Here is a 15,663-nt window from a genome sequence, read left to right as displayed (position 1 = left end):
GGAGGGATTTCGCAGAGAAAAACAGAGGCTATCTCGGGGTATAGAAAGAGACGTGCATCCTTTTGCTTTCCTGTCTCTGCATCGAACACCGGATTTCGACACGTGATAGAGAGGTTTCGCTTCAAGCTCTGCATCCAGTTTGCCCATCGGACTTTGGCGGATGTTCAATGTCAGCGGGTCGAGTGTCACTAACTGCGGAGCGGAGGGTTCGCCCGACTTATACCCACCACCGATGACCGTCGGCCGATACAATGTCCGCGTGTGGTTGTGACGAAATTGCCAAGGTAAGTACTCAGTGGTATCGGCTATGTCAACGGTAAAAAGGACCGAATGGTATCTTTTCTGTAACTTCTGGATGCTCCGATTTCGATCAATTCTTCGCGGCTTTCTTCTACGTCTATCTAATGTAGTGCTCTGGCAGTAACTCATTAGTTTACGTCCAGAATCCCTTGAGTTTCCCTTCCGTCTGATGTAGATGGATAACGGAAACACGCGAAAGGCGCCATAATTACTCTCCATGCCTACTCTGTACATTATGTTCTTTCAATCTAACATGGAACGGTTTATAATCGCTTAATCAGTTACGCAGCAATATCTCCGTCCAATCGGCGGGATGCAAAAAACGGTCGCCAAGATCTGGGCACCAGGTCGAGTGCTCCCCAACTATCCCAAGTTCGTCTCATTTAAGGTAAGGAGATTTTCCCCCTCCCCGTATAGAGAAATTTCGAATCACACCTCGCAAGCCCTGCACGCCAGGGATCAGCCGTCACTTATTAAGCTTACAGGTCCGAACCGGCTCCCGTAAACTCCGGGGCACCCGTTCCGCGGATGACAACCTTAATGCAACCGCTATTGTTCAGGGCCCATTCTAAAGTCTTGGAGACTTTGACTCTTTTCCCCCCTGGAAGTCATTGAGCTGTCTTCCCCCTCTTCTCGATTTTATCCATCCCCCAGTCATCGCAGTCAAAGACAAAGCACCGTGTTGCTTCAACCGCGCGCCCCCCTTTCCACATTCCATTCATCCCGCAGGTGCCGCCAAGATTTGATCAACATCAGCAGGTTGCATTTCCAAGGAGGACGGCCGCCGATTCGTTCAAACGTCTTTTCTGAGACCTTGCCAACCTTGTTTCTCGTCATACCTGTATAAAGTGGAAACTCGCCTCTCCCTTTCAAGCTTCTATGCATTCATCCCAAGCTCCGTAGATTGCCCAAACCAACATTGCACAGGTCTTGGAATCAACTAAGGTTACCTTCCGTTTATAATTACCCCCCCAGTCTCCTCCACCTTTTCATCTCTTGGCACCTGCTCTGATGGGAAGTCACCCGCCGGCAGTTTGTTGCATCGCGTACTACGTGATTGGACTTGGCGGCGCAGGAAAGGGGAGTCCTAGGATCTTCGCAACAAATGTAGCTTAAGCCAAAGTGACAAAGGTTGATTCCATCACATCCTCGGTCTTCGGCTACGTGCATGGGATAGATGGTCCCAGGGGAAGTATAGATCTACCTTCCGTTGTAGTTGCAGGGTGATCCTGTCTAGTGTAAAGGAATGTTCTCCGTATTCTATGCAATACACGACGGTCTGCCGGCACTTTGCTTTGAACGAACATGCCGTGGAATACAGGGAGGACGGATGATGGCCAAGATCTACAACGTTGTCATTCCCCCGCTCCCGGTCTGCCAGGATCCAGGGAAGAGAGTCAGTGTGATGATCCAGGTCTAGTATTAACGATCTGTAACGCAGTTGGGCAGGCGAGTTCGGATGGAAACCGCTTCCGCGCTGCTGCCCCTACCATGAATTTTTCGTGTTAATGATGTAGAAAGCTGGTCCTTGCCTTCTTGGCCCCCCAGTTTTCGTCTTAAAGAGCGGGAAGGACGTCGATTTCCCTTCCTTAGTTCTGGCTCCGCTTGCTGTTCTCGTCTCTAGGCTCTACCTTATCCATACTCCTCACCTCCAGTCTGCGGAGTTGAAGTCTCGAGGCGTGCTCCTCATCTTGCTTTCCAGAACATCGCAGTTGGCCTCCGTCAGGTTGTCGTTCTGAGACGATCAGCTAGCACGTAGCCCTCCCTAGTGGATACTCGCGGCTGCTCTCGCCACGAATCGATACCATGGCACCCATCACATCCCTCGCAGCGTTTGCTGCCGTGGGCGCAGCTCTGTTCTCGACAGTCGCCGCTCAGTGCGCAAACCTCACTCCCGTCGCGCAACCCCAGCTGGCCGCGGGATACAGCTCCAGGCTCATCCTTAACGGGCTGTCAAGGCCCCGCAGTCTGCAGTTTGACACTCTGGGCAACCTGCTCATCGCCGAGCAAGGAGGCACGGGTGTCAAGTACGTCAAGCTCACAGACAACGGCGGAGTAAACGTCTGCGTGGCTTCTCAGAAGACCCTCATATCCAACACGAATGTAGGAAGCCGAGCCATCCCGTCTGCCTCTTCATGACCAACGTAGCAACTGACCTGCCCTTGTCTAGCTCGCTCATGGCTTGGCCCTGTCTGCCGACGGCAAGACCATCTATGCGGCAACGGCATCCGAAGTGTTCGCGTACCCTTACGACGCTGCTGCCGGCACTGTTGGACAGGCGAGGTCCATCATCAACGGCATGACGCAGACTGGTCACCAGAGCCGCACGTTGCTGATCCCTAAAGATAAGCCGAACGTCTTGCTAGTTTCCCGCGGCTCCGCTCCGAACCTCGACCTTCCAACCGCCGAGGCTTCATCCGGCCGCAGTCAAATTCGTGCCTTTGATCTCACGAAATTGACGGGCAGCGCTGTGGACTACACGACGGGAGAACTCTTTGGGTGGGGACTGCGAAACAGTGTTGGTGTTGGAGAGAACCCCCTGGACGGAGGCATTGTAAGTGCCTGGTGCATACTCGCAGAGCCTTCAGTCAGCTAATGTTATTTCAGTGGTCTGTCGAGAACTCTCTGGACAACATGGACCGCAACGGAGTCGACATTCACAACGACAACCCTGGCGAGGAACTCAACTACCACGGCAGCTACAGAGCTGCGTCGAACCCACAGAAGGGTGCAAACTATGGCTACCCCAACTGCTTCGCCGTCTGGGAGACCAGCACCGTCACGGGCGTACCCAACGTGAAGGTGGGAAGCCAGGTTATCCAGGGAAACGCCACTGGCAGCGTCACAGACCAGTACTGCCAGACTGTTCCCACACCACCGCGGCTCACTTTCCAGGCCCACATGGCGCCGCTGGATATCAAGTTCTCCCCCAATGGATCATCCGCCTACATTTCCTTCCACGGTAGCTGGTAAGTGCTTCCGGATTGTGGACGTGATGCAACAAACGTTAACGATGTTTACAGGAATCGCTCCCCCGGCGACGGCTACCGTCTCAGCAGAGTCGACTTTGGTGCCAACGGACAGCCGCTTGCTGCGTCTACCAGCAAGACGGCCGAGGTTAGAATTGCGTGGAACGTCAACAACGCTGTTTGCCCCGGAAGCTGCTTCCGGCCTGTTGGCCTTGCGTTTGACAAGAAGGGCAGGTTGTTTATGCTTAGCGACTCTACTGGCGAGCTTTTCGTTCTTACGGTACCTGCTTAGAGTTCGGGCAAGCCGTGCCACCGTCATAGTTGAGAACGGTAAAGAAGGGTTTCATGGCCGGAATTGAGTGAGCTCTTTGCGAAGAGATGGGCGGATTGGAAGGGGATTTCTTGCACATAGTTATCTTAGCCAGCCTGGCAATGACGATATTTTGACAAAGCATTCGGAGTGAGACGCTGATTGACAAGGGAAACGCTGCGTGTCAAACGAGTCAAACGAAGCATTTCCTCTCAAGTCGTAATGAGGTTCCCCAAGACACAGGCAAGCGGGGAAGTTGGCTGTTGAACTTAATAGTGGTTGCTGAGCAGCAACGCAGAGCTCGACCCCTGCCTCGGCCCGGGCTTTCAGTGGACCAAACGGGGGGTTTCCCACAGTCCAATAGGCGCGCTGAGCTATCCCGTTTTGCACCCAGTTGGGAAAGGCGCCCTTTGTGGCACCCACGCCAGAATCCGTGTTTCCCGCGATGATGTGCGCCAGGCAGGCACGACAGGCACAAGTGGAAGCCTTTACTTCACTTGTCAGTGTAGTGTGTACCTTAGGTGCTTAGGTGACAGGCAGGCGCAAACTGCGGGTGGTGTCGCGCAGACGCAACTAATGGCGCAGCGCTCCAATCACACGTCGCATGCCCGCCCTTCAGTCTCACCCGTCCCGTCCCTCCGCGCCTTCCATCCATCCATTCTCTTCCATGAATCCCATCCATCCCTCCCTCGTCTCCCGCCTACTTCTCTCACCCAACAGCCTTGCTAAGCAATCCGCTTCCCGCATTCTTTCCTGATGGGACTGAACCATCGCCTCAGACATTGAATTTGCCATTTCTCGACCCGCCATTTTCGTGGACTGATCCACGGATTAGATCGATATTCTTCTTGTCGCCATCGACTCGGCGCCCCTCGGCCAAGCGCTCGGAATCTGTCTCAGGCTTTGCGACGCTGCAACGTCGGAGCCAAAGCCGTTCAACCCAAAGACCGCCGACGCGCGCGCTCGCTGTTCGGCACAACCTTGGGCTACTAGCCTGAATCCTTTCGTTTTCCAACGTCTTCACGTGCATTTCCATCGCCACTTGGCCGCATCATCCGACAAACATTTGCGACAACTCTCACGAGCCGTGCAGGCAGCCCTACGAACAAACGACCGATCCGATCCACCGTCACTGCGTACCTGCAGGCGACTTTTGCCCTACGACTGCGCGCGAGTCTAACCGTCGCGCCACGGACCATACGCCATCAAGAAATCACGCCTCATCCCAAGCTTTTCTGACCTAAGGCGCGCGCGCGCGCGAGAGAGAGAGAGAACGATGCCCCTCCTTCCTCGCCAAACCACCACGAACGGCGTCGTCGTCGTTCCCGCCACGTACGGCGGCTGGTCGAGCCTCGGCGCCGGTGCAATTGTGGGCATTACCCTCGGCGCCGTCGCGGGGTTTCTGCTCGTGTTGTGGATGGTCTACACCTGCCTCAACTTTGGCCGGCCGGTAGAGGCCTCGTCGTCGTCGGTATACACGGGTACCGCGTCGGTCGTCTCGGTGCGGCGGCAGCGGTCAAAGAGCCGGCACCGCCACCGTAAACACCGCAGTCCGCGGGCGAGGGTGATTGCGACGGAGGAGGTGAGGGTTAGGGAGAGCGTGAGCAGGCCGCCGGCACCGGGCGGTCCGATTATTGTTGAGGCAGCGCCGCCGCCGCCGATGCAAGAGCGGAGACATAGTCGAGCTCCGCCGCCGAGGATCGTGACGGATGATGAGGAAGACGAGGTTGTGGTGATTGAGGAGCATTCGCCGTCGGATAGAAGGAGACGGCGCCATAGTAGCTCGCGGCGGCACAGTCACCGGGGAGAGAGCCGGCGTGGGAGCCGGGACTACTGAGGTGTTGGCCTACTTACCTATCCAACGTACAAAATCGCGTTTTTTCCTTCCTTTTTCCTTTCTAGCGACTGGACTTTTGTTGGGACCTTGTTTGTAATAGATTCTGCTACGGTGCTGTGAGTGCGGCATATTCACGTGAGCGATGAGCGATGTTGTACGAACCTTTTTTGTCGGTATGGATGGATGGATGATATACTAGGGCGATTGTACGTCAAACATGGATGGGCACGTGGATACCGGGCATACCGATCGGAGCGGGAAGGGAATGACTAGGAAAGATGGGGGAAGTGTCAGATGGAAGATCAAAGTGTGGGGTGACTCCGGACAGCAGGATGGTGCCGAAGGACGTGTTCGGTTACGATACTAAAGTCCGTATTCCCATACGCTGGGAGGGATATTGGATGATCTTGAATTACTTCCCGAATACGGCGGATTGAGGTGATCCCATGATCGGGTTATCACGCCAATGGATGGGCAATTGTGGTGCTGGTGCTGCCTCGGTAGCCGGTGCGCGATGTGAGGAGGCTGCTATATTCCGGGCGACGTCACATTGTGTCTTGCATACATAAGACCGGACATCTGAAGGAAATAGCGGGGGATTCGAGGTTGTTTTTTGAGTGACGAGGCGGAAAGGCGATTGATACCAAGGCACGGATATATAATCTGGACTACTTATTCTTTCCATTTCATCTGATTGCTCCTACTTACTGAAGCCATTGACGAAATGCTAAGGCCGAAGCCGTCAGTTTACTGATCACTGAAATATCGGACCTAAGAGTGATTGCCGGTTGCTTGCAGCCGTAGCATCGTCGTTCTTGGGAACCTGCAGCCAGGGTAAGGTACTGCAAGGTGTAAGTACTAAAGATCGACGATGATCTGAGCAATACCTAGCTAGGTGGATGCCAGGTACCTTGCTTGTAAGCTCTTCCCCGTCAAGTCAAGCTAGGGTACTACAGTAAGTAAATAATGCACTGGTAAGTGCTGTCCATGGGATTGGCCAATGACGGCAGCAGGAGCCGCATTTCACATGCTTTCCCCGGACTTGTGTGGAGGGTACGCCATGCTCCCAAATAGTTTCAGAATGACATCACCCTGCGAGCTTCGGCTTCCCGGACGTGGGTAAGAGCGCCACAACTTCCCACACCTCAGGTACGAGATAGGTATCCAATTCTTCACGAGACAAATCAAACGATCGGGCACAGGCACGTTCCTAATCCGGCAATTGCGGACCAGACTTGCTCTCCAATTCCGATTCTGCCACCTTTGACGCCAGGTACTGTACCCAAGGTACCTCTCTCACCACCTCACCTCTAGGAGCTCTAGGCGTTTGGCTTGTGAGACATCATAGCTCCCATCTCCATCCTTCCCGCGGCCGACATATAGCTCCGAGTACCTAGCTCAGGCGCCCTCTCCCTCCCTTTTAACGTTTGACATTTCCCTCCCCTTTTCATCGTCTCTGTGCGTTTCCCTGTGACGTTGATCCTTTCCCACCCAAAACTCGAACGTCTGTGTTGTTCTCAAACACAAGATAACAGCACCTCCCGCTCTTCCCACGCAAACATCACGAACCGGATTCCACTTGAGCATCGGTGAACTCAACAAGACCAATCGATCCGTTCAAAAGCTTGAAGTAGACACTCTACGACTTTTGAGCTGCACACGGCAAATAATAATACGTTTTTCTCTCGACTTGACGCTGACACGAGCGTAAGATGGATCATCCAGGTACGCAGACGTCACCCATACACATAACACTCCCGAGAAGACGGCAACGCCTCGCTGCCGACACCTGTATCAACCCCAGCTGCAGATCACGGCCCAGGATGCCATCCCCCAAGCCTGCAACCCAACAGCTATGAACTTTTCAGTCTTGAGCCGTTGAGCCATGTTCCCTTCCTTGTTTCTGCACGGCCTCCCATATTAGCTAGACAAATCGAAAGTGTCCCCCTCACTGACAAACATCCGACTATAGTCAAGGAGATCAAGACCGTCATCCGGGACCTGGTCCAGGGATCCCCAGAGAAGCAGCAGAATGCCCTCTATTCCAACTTCACCGAGGACGCCTCCTTCACCCACCCATTCTGCCATGTACCGTCCTTTGGCAACATCCAGATCCCGTTCCTCTTCACCATCAACTCGCGTTGGTTGGTCCTCATGATTTACCGCTGGTACCGCATCTTGAGCCCCAATATTGAAATGGAGATTGAGTCTTCTGGTATGTTCTATGCCTGGCCAGCTATCTCCCAGCAGAGAAGCTGTACTGGGGAGCCTTTTTACAAGAGAGATAAGACATGCTAACCCCCTTACAGTCCAAGACCAAAAAACAAACTTGCTCTACGTCAAGATGCGCCAAGACTTCCGCCTATGGTTCGTTCCCTTCTACTCGGCACCCGTCGACTTCGTCGTTGTCCTCCGCCTAGAGACCCGCACAATCGACGCCAACGGCAACCCGTTGCCTCGCGGCTACGGTGACGACGCCTCCGTCGGCACCCGCCAGCGCCAGTTCATCGTCAGCCAGGAGGATCACTACCAGGTCGGCGAGTGGCTCAAGTTCATCGCTCCCTTCTTCGGGTACTGGGCCTGGCACGCCTGGACCCTCTTGGCAACTGCGATGTGCGTTGTCGGCGCCTTCTTTGGATATCCTCTCACCTTGCTCTTTGGACAGATGGCTCGGCCCAACAGTAACGGTAACGGGCAGGAGAGTAAGCGGGAGTAGGATGACGCAGTCGATACTCTATTTATCTTTTTGGGGACCTTGAGGATAACCTAGCAGGAGTGGCTGATGAGGTGTCAGCAGAGTCTTAGTGTTGGCTGTGCGAGGGTTGAGCCATCTTTGAAGTATGGATAATCAAGCTGGCATGGTGTTGGGTTTGTAACATCAGTAAAGACTTGCCGGTACGGAATCGTGTACGTTTCACAACCCGTGTTAGGGTATTGGACTTTTGAGCTACGCAGCTATAAGTTTGACTTGATTGTACTTGTTGTGCACATCAGCCCATGTAAAAGTAACGACATTCATCGTCGGCCAGTCCAGCCAATGTAGAAAGCTGAGCTGTAGTGAAGTAGCTCCCCAGGGGAGCTCCCACTCCGACCCGCCTCATCCCATCCGACTATAGCACGACCCACCAGCACCTGCACTCTCTCCTTACCTCGTCGTCCCCTCCCACCGCCTTCCCCCCTTCCTCGAACTCCCAAAGCTACCTACCTAGGGGATCTAACCCCCTTTCCCGTCACCGGCACAGCAGCACCCGTTCACGTCGGCGAGATCAGGTCAAGCTGTGTGCGAGGTAAGTCGGGTTGGTTAAAAAAAAAAAAAAAAACCGAATACTCCAATGAACTCTGAGGGGCGCGTTGTTCCACTTCGGGCAGTGGCGTGGAGTTCAGGTTGAGTTTATTCCCCTTCCTTTCCTTTCCTTTCCTTTTTGGTTTTGCCTGAAAAGTAGTTCATGTATAATGGCGGTGAGAGGTTTCTGATTCGACTTTGGTCTTGCGTTGCTCGGTGAGGTACTGACGCTTTCTCGAATGTCACGACACGATCAATCTGGCGATGAGAGAGGGAGAGAGGCGAATCCAATATCCATTTCCTCATTCAGTCCAACAAGGGGATATCTAAGTAGAAGAATTGACGAGTCTCGCCGGCTCTCCTCCCTTCACGCTCACTACTTCACATCTAACCCCCCCTTCCCTTCCACTCAACTCGCTTTTCTGGGTATACCAAATCAGACTGCAAGCAACAGATTTTCCTTGCGCCCACGGAACCAGCCTCCCTCCCCCATTTTCCGTCTCAACACGAAACCGCTCTCGCCGTTCATTTTTGAGTATGTCCATCCACGCAATATACATCTGACCGCACCGAGTTTTCCTTTTTGTGTTGTGAGTTGAACAAGATCTGATGCCCTCCTTTTGCCAATCCGGTTCGTAAATAGTAAAAAAATAAAAAAAGGTCTTGCCTGCCATCCCTGCTTTTTCTGATCCGTTTTGGGCTGTGTCCGTATCTTTCGTACGGGCATGGTTCGTCACATTATAATATACTGTAAGTCATGAAGCCCGGCTGGCGTCTTCCTCTCTCATACAGAGAGGATATGGCGTGTCCGGCACGGAGGCGTCAACTGGGATTTCTCCCAGAGGCCGCCGGCGTCGTGACCTATACACACACACGCCAGCCCTTCCATTTTTTGGCGTTTCCCAGCCGTTTTCGTTTTGTGTTGGTATCATCATAAGGGCTAGCAATGCATTTCTAGCACGGAGGCGTCATCGTGGAACAATCTCTTTCCAAGAGGCCGCCGGCGTCGTGCCATTTTCTCTTTTCTCTTTCTTTCATTTCTGGCTTGTCTCATCCTCTTCACATCCCGTTTCGCCCATTAGCGTTGCCGTTTGGACCCTGCTGCTGATCCGGGGACTGTTGCTGTTGCTGTTGCTGCGCCTGTGACTGCTGCTGTCCTCCAAAGAAGAAGCCGTCGAAAATATTCATCTGCTGGCCTTCGCTGAAGTCGTGGTGCATGTTATCCCAGTTGATGCCGAATCCCAGGTCAAGCTGCGGCGTCGTCACATCTCCGGACCCACCGAGCTCGCCGTTGGGGTTACCACCCTGCAAACTCTGGAAGAAATCCATGGTTTGGATGTCTGGGTAGTCGGCTACGCCATACGATGACGACCCTTGCTGCGGCTGCTGCTGCTGATTCAAAAAGGATCCGCCGCTACTGGTTCGCTGAGTCGCCACACGACGAGGCACTGGCGGCGAGGCCACGAAAGAAGGGTCGATTTCCGAGGGGCTGCCCTGGCTGGGGGCCATCATATTGGAGTCCGTTGCGCGCGGGGAATGGCGTGGTGGGAGGTCACCGGCAACAGAGAGGCTTGGCGACGAGAGGGTATCGGACAGCGCCATGTCCATCTGGAAGTTGCCCTGGCCCGACGACTGGTGTTGCTGGTGGCGGCGGCGAGGTGCGACGCTCGCAGTCGACGTCGATGCCCCGTCGCCTGAGGCGGAGCTCCACTCGAATTGTCTCTCACGCATCTTGCGTGGGGGGACCGAGTTGAAGCCCCCGGTCGAGTTGGCCATCTTGATGGTGGCCTTTGCGGTGCGGTCAAAGGCGTCGCGGCAGGTCTCAGCCGGTGGGCACTTGTCGATCAGGTCGGTGAAGACAGACTTGGCCGCCAGGATAGTGAAGTCGACTTCGTCCATTGTCTGTATCATTACGGATTAGAGCTATTTCGATTGACTTCAAAATCAGAGAAATCGACTTACCAGTCGGCTTCTGACAATAGGCGAGTGCCAGATGGCGTAGAGGTAGGATATGCCAGCCATGAAAAGATGATGAGTTGACAGATACGTATAGCTGACCAGCCCGCTCAAGTGCAGCTGGCGGTAGATACGAAGAATCTTTTGCCCGGCTTCGGCGACCTTGAGATAGATCCTGTCCTCGTCCTCCCGCAGCTCCGCCTGGAACGCTGTCGGGCTGTTCACTTCGGTGGAGGTGTTGTACTCGCCCTCGAACATGACGGGCACGCTCAGGCTCTGGCGGTAGAGCATGATGATGGCCTGCCAGTAGTTGAGCTCCAGGAATTCGGTCGAAAACGCCACACCCGTCTTTTCCCGCGTCGGCGCTGAGTTCTTCCACTGGTACAACCTGCGGTCGATGTCGATGCGCCACGAGCGGAAGGAGTCGAACTTGACGAGAAACGGCGACGGCAGATGAGTGTGCATGTCCGAGTTGGTCAGGTTCTGGCCCGAGGCCCGCACGACTTGTGTCTGGTTATATTGCAGCACTTGGAGGATCTCGGATTGCAACAACCGCAGCTTGAAGTAATGGTAAGCTACGTGCTTGTAGCTCGGTTCGGATGAGTCGGCAGGCATCTCCAAGAATCCAGTCGATGCGATGTACTGATCATCCAAGAGCGAAGGAAATTCTGTCGTGATGACCTGATCGCTAATGCCGAATGGTCGTCCGACGCAGGTGCTCACTAGTCGATCCAAGGAGTAGGTGCACCACCAAAGCCTCCGCCTCATGTCGCGGATGTAAAGTCGTCGGCCCCTCTCGCGTGACTGGGCGTTCCTCGCTTCGTTGACTTCGCCGTTCTCATCCTTGATTAGATCCCGCATTGCCGGCTCTACGTCGCTTCCGTCTTCGTAGTGCAAGCCAAGATCCACAGCCAAGCGCACAGCAACGCCGATGATGTACCTGTCAACTTGTCAGCATCACTACTCATAATACGCTCGGCTGGGAGGGGACACAACTCACCATAGACCGGGGGGGACGGGTCGGAGGAGCGCAAAGTTGGCCAACAGCAGCACAGCTTGCAACACCTCCAACCCACCGCCGCTATTACCTAGACAAGCCTCAAGATGCACGATGGCGCTCGCATGGTACTCCTCTGGCTGTGCCTGGCCAAACTTGTTCGCATCCGCTGGGTTGCGCGGTCCGGCACCCGAGCCTTCGGATTTCACAGGCTCGCCCACAATCACACCGCATCCGATTGCGAAGACCATATTCAGCATGTATAGCTCCCGAGCTCCCTTTGGCCCACTCGGATCAGCGTACGCCTGGTCGAACATTTGCATAAACTCCCCTCGGTGCAGAATGGGGATCTGAGGATTCGCGTGCTCAAAGTAGAGGGTCACAAGCCTCATTCCCACATCCTTGTCAGGGAAGTTTGCTGGCCGGATCGTGGGTTTCGTGTGCAAACCAAAGAAGGAGTCGCGCATAGATGTCCCGCTGCCGATCGGTAAGCCCTTGCCACCAATCCGATCCTGCGTTCCGTTGTGATCCGACACGGAGTATTGCACAGCGGCGAACACTACGCGGTTGAAGGAGACCCCTGAAGCCGACGCTAGTGATCGTGGTTTCGATGGGCTGACTATATCAAGCATTCCCGTACCACCGCTTTCTGCCTTTTTGGCCTTCTCCAAGTCAGGGCGGTGTATGTTATTCTTCGCTGGCCCAGGTCCATCATTGCTCTCGGAGCGTGCCGAGGGAGCAACCTCAGTCGTCGATCTCGCGATCTCGGCGCCGGGACGTGAGCAGAGCTCCAGGTTCTCGGCTGGTGGGAAAGGTATGTTCTGGTTGGCGAGAAGTGCCTCTAGCTGCTCGACGCGGGTTTCTAGGTAGAATACGTAGCTTTACGAGTCACATTATTAGCACGCAGTCAACGATCGAGGTGATAATGCTACTGCGCACACATGCGCGCGCACTAAGCAACTCCAGGCACGGATACGCTACACGGGCAAGTCGTCCATACCTTCTGGGAATTTCCTTCTTCGTGATGGGATCGTAGCCCACGCACGCAACGCCGGCCTTTGCGCAGCTAGCACAACTGGGAAGCTTCTGGTCGCATCTGTTCTTCCGTAGGCGACAGCGATTGCAGGCGCTCACGTTGCGGAAGTTGCTGCTCCGGCCTGCTTTTCCTCCTCCGCCTCCTCCATTCTTCTCAGCTGAAGTCAGAGCCGCGCCGGCATTGGCCATCGGGTCATTCTGTTCGGCTGCGGACGGGCTCTGGTCGATGCCAGCGGAGGGGGGCGGGGAGACGTCGACATCGTAGGAGCCTTGGCGCGGGCGCTTCGTCGGCTTGAGGGTGGGTGATGGCGGTGAATGAGCCGGCATTGTGTAAGGTGAAGGTCTCTTGATCGGACGGTACTAGTCGGCTTTTCGGAGAGAAGAGACGGGGCGGGGAAGGTTGGGACGAGGATAGGGTTGAGACTGAGTTCCGGAGGCGCGGCTACCGGCCAGTCGGGGTGAGTCGGGGGCGGTTTTTAGAGCCGACTCTAGATGATGTAGAGAGTAGGAGAACCGGGTCGTCCTGTAGACTTCTTGGTGAGCGCAGGTCCCTCGGCCAGGACTGGCGAAAGGTGCGGTTGCGAGAGGGAGTAGAAAGAGGGGAGAGTGAAGGTGGGAAAGGCTGGACGTCGGTGAGGCATACAAAAGTGTTGGAACCAGGCCGTTATCGCGACGCTATCTTGACTTGCACAGTGACAGCTCCACACATCATTCGGCAGTGGGCACAGACAGTTGGAAGAAGGGACCTCTTGTCTCGTCTACCCAACCCCAGTGGACTAAGGCGGCGCTAGAGGCAAGGGTCGGTTCTAGGCCGGACAGACGACGAAGAAGATGAGGGGGGGTTCTCTGCAACGGGGTGGCGGCGGGCCCAGGAAAGGCAGAGGCAAAGGCGACCGGGACTGTGAAGGTCACGAAGTATATACAGATTGGCAGGCGAGATCCTTCAGCTGGGATCGCTCTGGATGTTGGGAATGTGACCGAGATTCAGGTCAAGACTGCGCATGTCGAGTCGGTCAGAGAACAGGCGGAGAGCGGACGGCGGAAGATGGCGGCGGCGGCGGGATGGTGCATACAAGCGAGAGGGAGAGATAGATAGGCCCAGTAGCTTGTTTGGAGGATGGGAAAAGAGACAAAGTGATTCAACGGCGGTGGGAATTCCCGCACAAGACAAAGGTCAAGCTACCTCGACAACTCGAGCTGGAGCTGTGGGATATGCGCGGTGATAGGTGAGCCGTGAAGAAAGAGGCGGGCGGGCTAACTGCGACGTTATGGGGAGGCGGTCGGTGAAATGACAAGAGCACCCACCCCAAACTGTAGTAAAGTGAGGTAAACAGGACGGATAGGCAGGCGCGGGCAGCTTGATGGACAGAATGCGCTAATCAGAAGGGACCAATCTGCAGCCGGCGATATTGGTTTTCGTTGACCTAAGCACCTGTTTTTTTTTTCTTTCCATCCTCAAGCTGATAAGGAATGGCAGGAAGGAGGGTCCATCGCACTCGGCCGGTTAGTTTGTGGTGCGCCTGGCACAGAAAGTGGAGGTCTCTGGAGACAGCTGGAAAGTTGAAGGAGTCAAGCCACAGGTGAGAAGTGACTGCGCAACTTACAGCATTACTCTTCTTCATCATTAACCAACTCCATCTACCTTACCATTCAGCTTGACGGGCCGGACAGAGAGCTTGATAAGTAATCAGCCACAAGAGACTGGACACGATCAACAACCAAATCTCTTATTCATCTTCATCTCTGTCGTGCCCCCACTCTCCCCCCTCAAGCCACCACAACTCCCCAAACGAGAACGAGCGAACAAGACAGCGTACGGTGCCTTACTAAGGAATGCGAATCCTCCCCCTCTGTGAATTTCTCTGGAGTCTGTATGAGTATGCAGACTGTCCGACTGTCTCCCCCCGCACGACGACATACACCAAGTACACCAATCATCGAGATCCTGGCCGGCAATGCCTCGTTTGGGAACTCCATCCCGCGCTGCCGCATCGGCCTGAGCCTTTTGGCGCGCCCTCGCTTGGCCATGATGGCCGCCGGGTATCAGTTGACCATACCCTTGGAAACCGAGCTAAAAAAGCCAATTGCTTTGCTCTCATTTGAAACTTGGCATTGGTTCCCTTTTTACGAGGGTCCAATTCACCCTCTTACACACCTGTGTGCGTGTGTGCCTCTTTATCAGAACCAGAACCAGAAGGAGAAGGGGCCCCTTATCTATCCGTCGAATCCGGGACCGTTTACGATTGTGGGAGGGCGCCAGACCAGTAGAGGGTGCCTTCTTCCTCCGTAGGTATCGGCCGCCACCTCTGACTCTCTGCTAACTTCATCTCTGAATCGTCCTCTTCCCTCCTCCCTATACAATATCGCGGTGTTGTGACGTCGGTAGGATCATTATCCATACCACCTTACTAATCGAGTTTGAAGTCGCCGCCCACTTCACGATGTGCCCGAGATGGCACTCGAAATCCGTAATTGCCATCCGTCGTTTTGGATTGACCAAACTTCAATCTCGCCAACCGAAACCCTCGACGTTGTCATCTACCGTTCATTTGCCCCCAAATAGCAATACCGAGGTCCCCTCGGTTCTCAGAGTCTACCGTATCTCACGTATCCACTCCCCAGCGCCAACGCTCCAGCATAGGCTTAGTATAGCTTTGCTAACGGACGGGGATTATCCAATCCATCACAAGTCACAACCCGTTCGCCGTTATCGATCACTGTAATCTTGGTCCCTCTCTCCTGTCACGAGATCCAACATCCAAACAGCACTGTTGGTACCCGTCCAATGAGCGATGCCAACACTGACGACCAACGCGCATGTGAAGACCCCCACAAGTATTTAGCCCAGCTGTCTTACAATCTATCTCACGATGACGGCTTCACAATCGAGCTTCAAGGGAATGGAAACATGACGGTATCCAAGGCATCATCCGCCCAGCGCCAATCTCTGGTTATCTCTTTTCTTCTCATTCCTCT

At 54.6% G+C, this 15,663-nt stretch overlaps 6 protein-coding genes across 6 annotated transcripts; 3 read left to right on the top strand and 3 right to left on the bottom strand.

The window, feature by feature from the left end:
* Positions 1 to 2,106: 2,106 nt before the first annotated feature.
* Positions 2,107 to 3,561, top strand: CLUP02_15136 (uncharacterized protein; the record flags this gene model as incomplete). The annotated part of the gene is made up of 4 exons (XM_049294060.1): positions 2,107 to 2,403; positions 2,471 to 2,854; positions 2,908 to 3,269; positions 3,324 to 3,561. The coding sequence occupies 4 exons, from the start codon at positions 2,107 to 2,109 to the stop codon at positions 3,559 to 3,561; spliced, it is 1,281 nt and encodes a 426-aa protein (XP_049151206.1).
* Positions 3,562 to 4,855: 1,294 nt separating this feature from the next.
* Positions 4,856 to 5,416, top strand: CLUP02_15135 (uncharacterized protein; the record flags this gene model as incomplete). The annotated part of the gene is made up of 1 exon (XM_049294059.1): positions 4,856 to 5,416. One exon carries the CDS (start codon positions 4,856 to 4,858, stop codon positions 5,414 to 5,416), a length of 561 nt encoding a protein of 186 aa, XP_049151205.1.
* Positions 5,417 to 7,128: 1,712 nt separating this feature from the next.
* Positions 7,129 to 8,132, top strand: CLUP02_15134 (uncharacterized protein; the record flags this gene model as incomplete). Its single annotated transcript, XM_049294058.1, has 3 exons — positions 7,129 to 7,141; positions 7,389 to 7,631; positions 7,726 to 8,132. The coding sequence occupies 3 exons, from the start codon at positions 7,129 to 7,131 to the stop codon at positions 8,130 to 8,132; spliced, it is 663 nt and encodes a 220-aa protein (XP_049151204.1).
* A 74-nt stretch (positions 8,133 to 8,206) lies between these two features.
* Positions 8,207 to 9,714, bottom strand: CLUP02_15133 (uncharacterized protein; the record flags this gene model as incomplete). Its single annotated transcript, XM_049294057.1, has 4 exons — positions 8,207 to 8,371; positions 9,142 to 9,278; positions 9,527 to 9,560; positions 9,661 to 9,714. The coding sequence occupies 4 exons, from the start codon at positions 9,712 to 9,714 to the stop codon at positions 8,207 to 8,209; spliced, it is 390 nt and encodes a 129-aa protein (XP_049151203.1).
* Positions 9,715 to 9,758: 44 nt separating this feature from the next.
* CLUP02_15132 (fungal specific transcription factor) lies at positions 9,759 to 13,014 on the bottom strand (the record flags this gene model as incomplete). Its single annotated transcript, XM_049294056.1, has 4 exons — positions 9,759 to 10,601; positions 10,662 to 11,595; positions 11,656 to 12,531; positions 12,653 to 13,014. The coding sequence occupies 4 exons, from the start codon at positions 13,012 to 13,014 to the stop codon at positions 9,759 to 9,761; spliced, it is 3,015 nt and encodes a 1,004-aa protein (XP_049151202.1).
* A 1,812-nt stretch (positions 13,015 to 14,826) lies between these two features.
* CLUP02_15131 (uncharacterized protein) lies at positions 14,827 to 15,086 on the bottom strand (the record flags this gene model as incomplete). The annotated part of the gene is made up of 2 exons (XM_049294055.1): positions 14,827 to 14,842; positions 14,929 to 15,086. The coding sequence occupies 2 exons, from the start codon at positions 15,084 to 15,086 to the stop codon at positions 14,827 to 14,829; spliced, it is 174 nt and encodes a 57-aa protein (XP_049151201.1).
* Positions 15,087 to 15,663: the final 577 nt, after the last annotated feature.

Source organism: Colletotrichum lupini, chromosome 8, assembly GCF_023278565.1.
Source record: "Colletotrichum lupini chromosome 8, complete sequence".
Classification (NCBI taxonomy): Eukaryota; Fungi; Ascomycota; class Sordariomycetes; order Glomerellales; family Glomerellaceae; genus Colletotrichum; species Colletotrichum lupini.
Note: the sequence above shows the minus strand (reverse complement) of the source record. Positions and strands in the feature narration are given on the sequence as shown.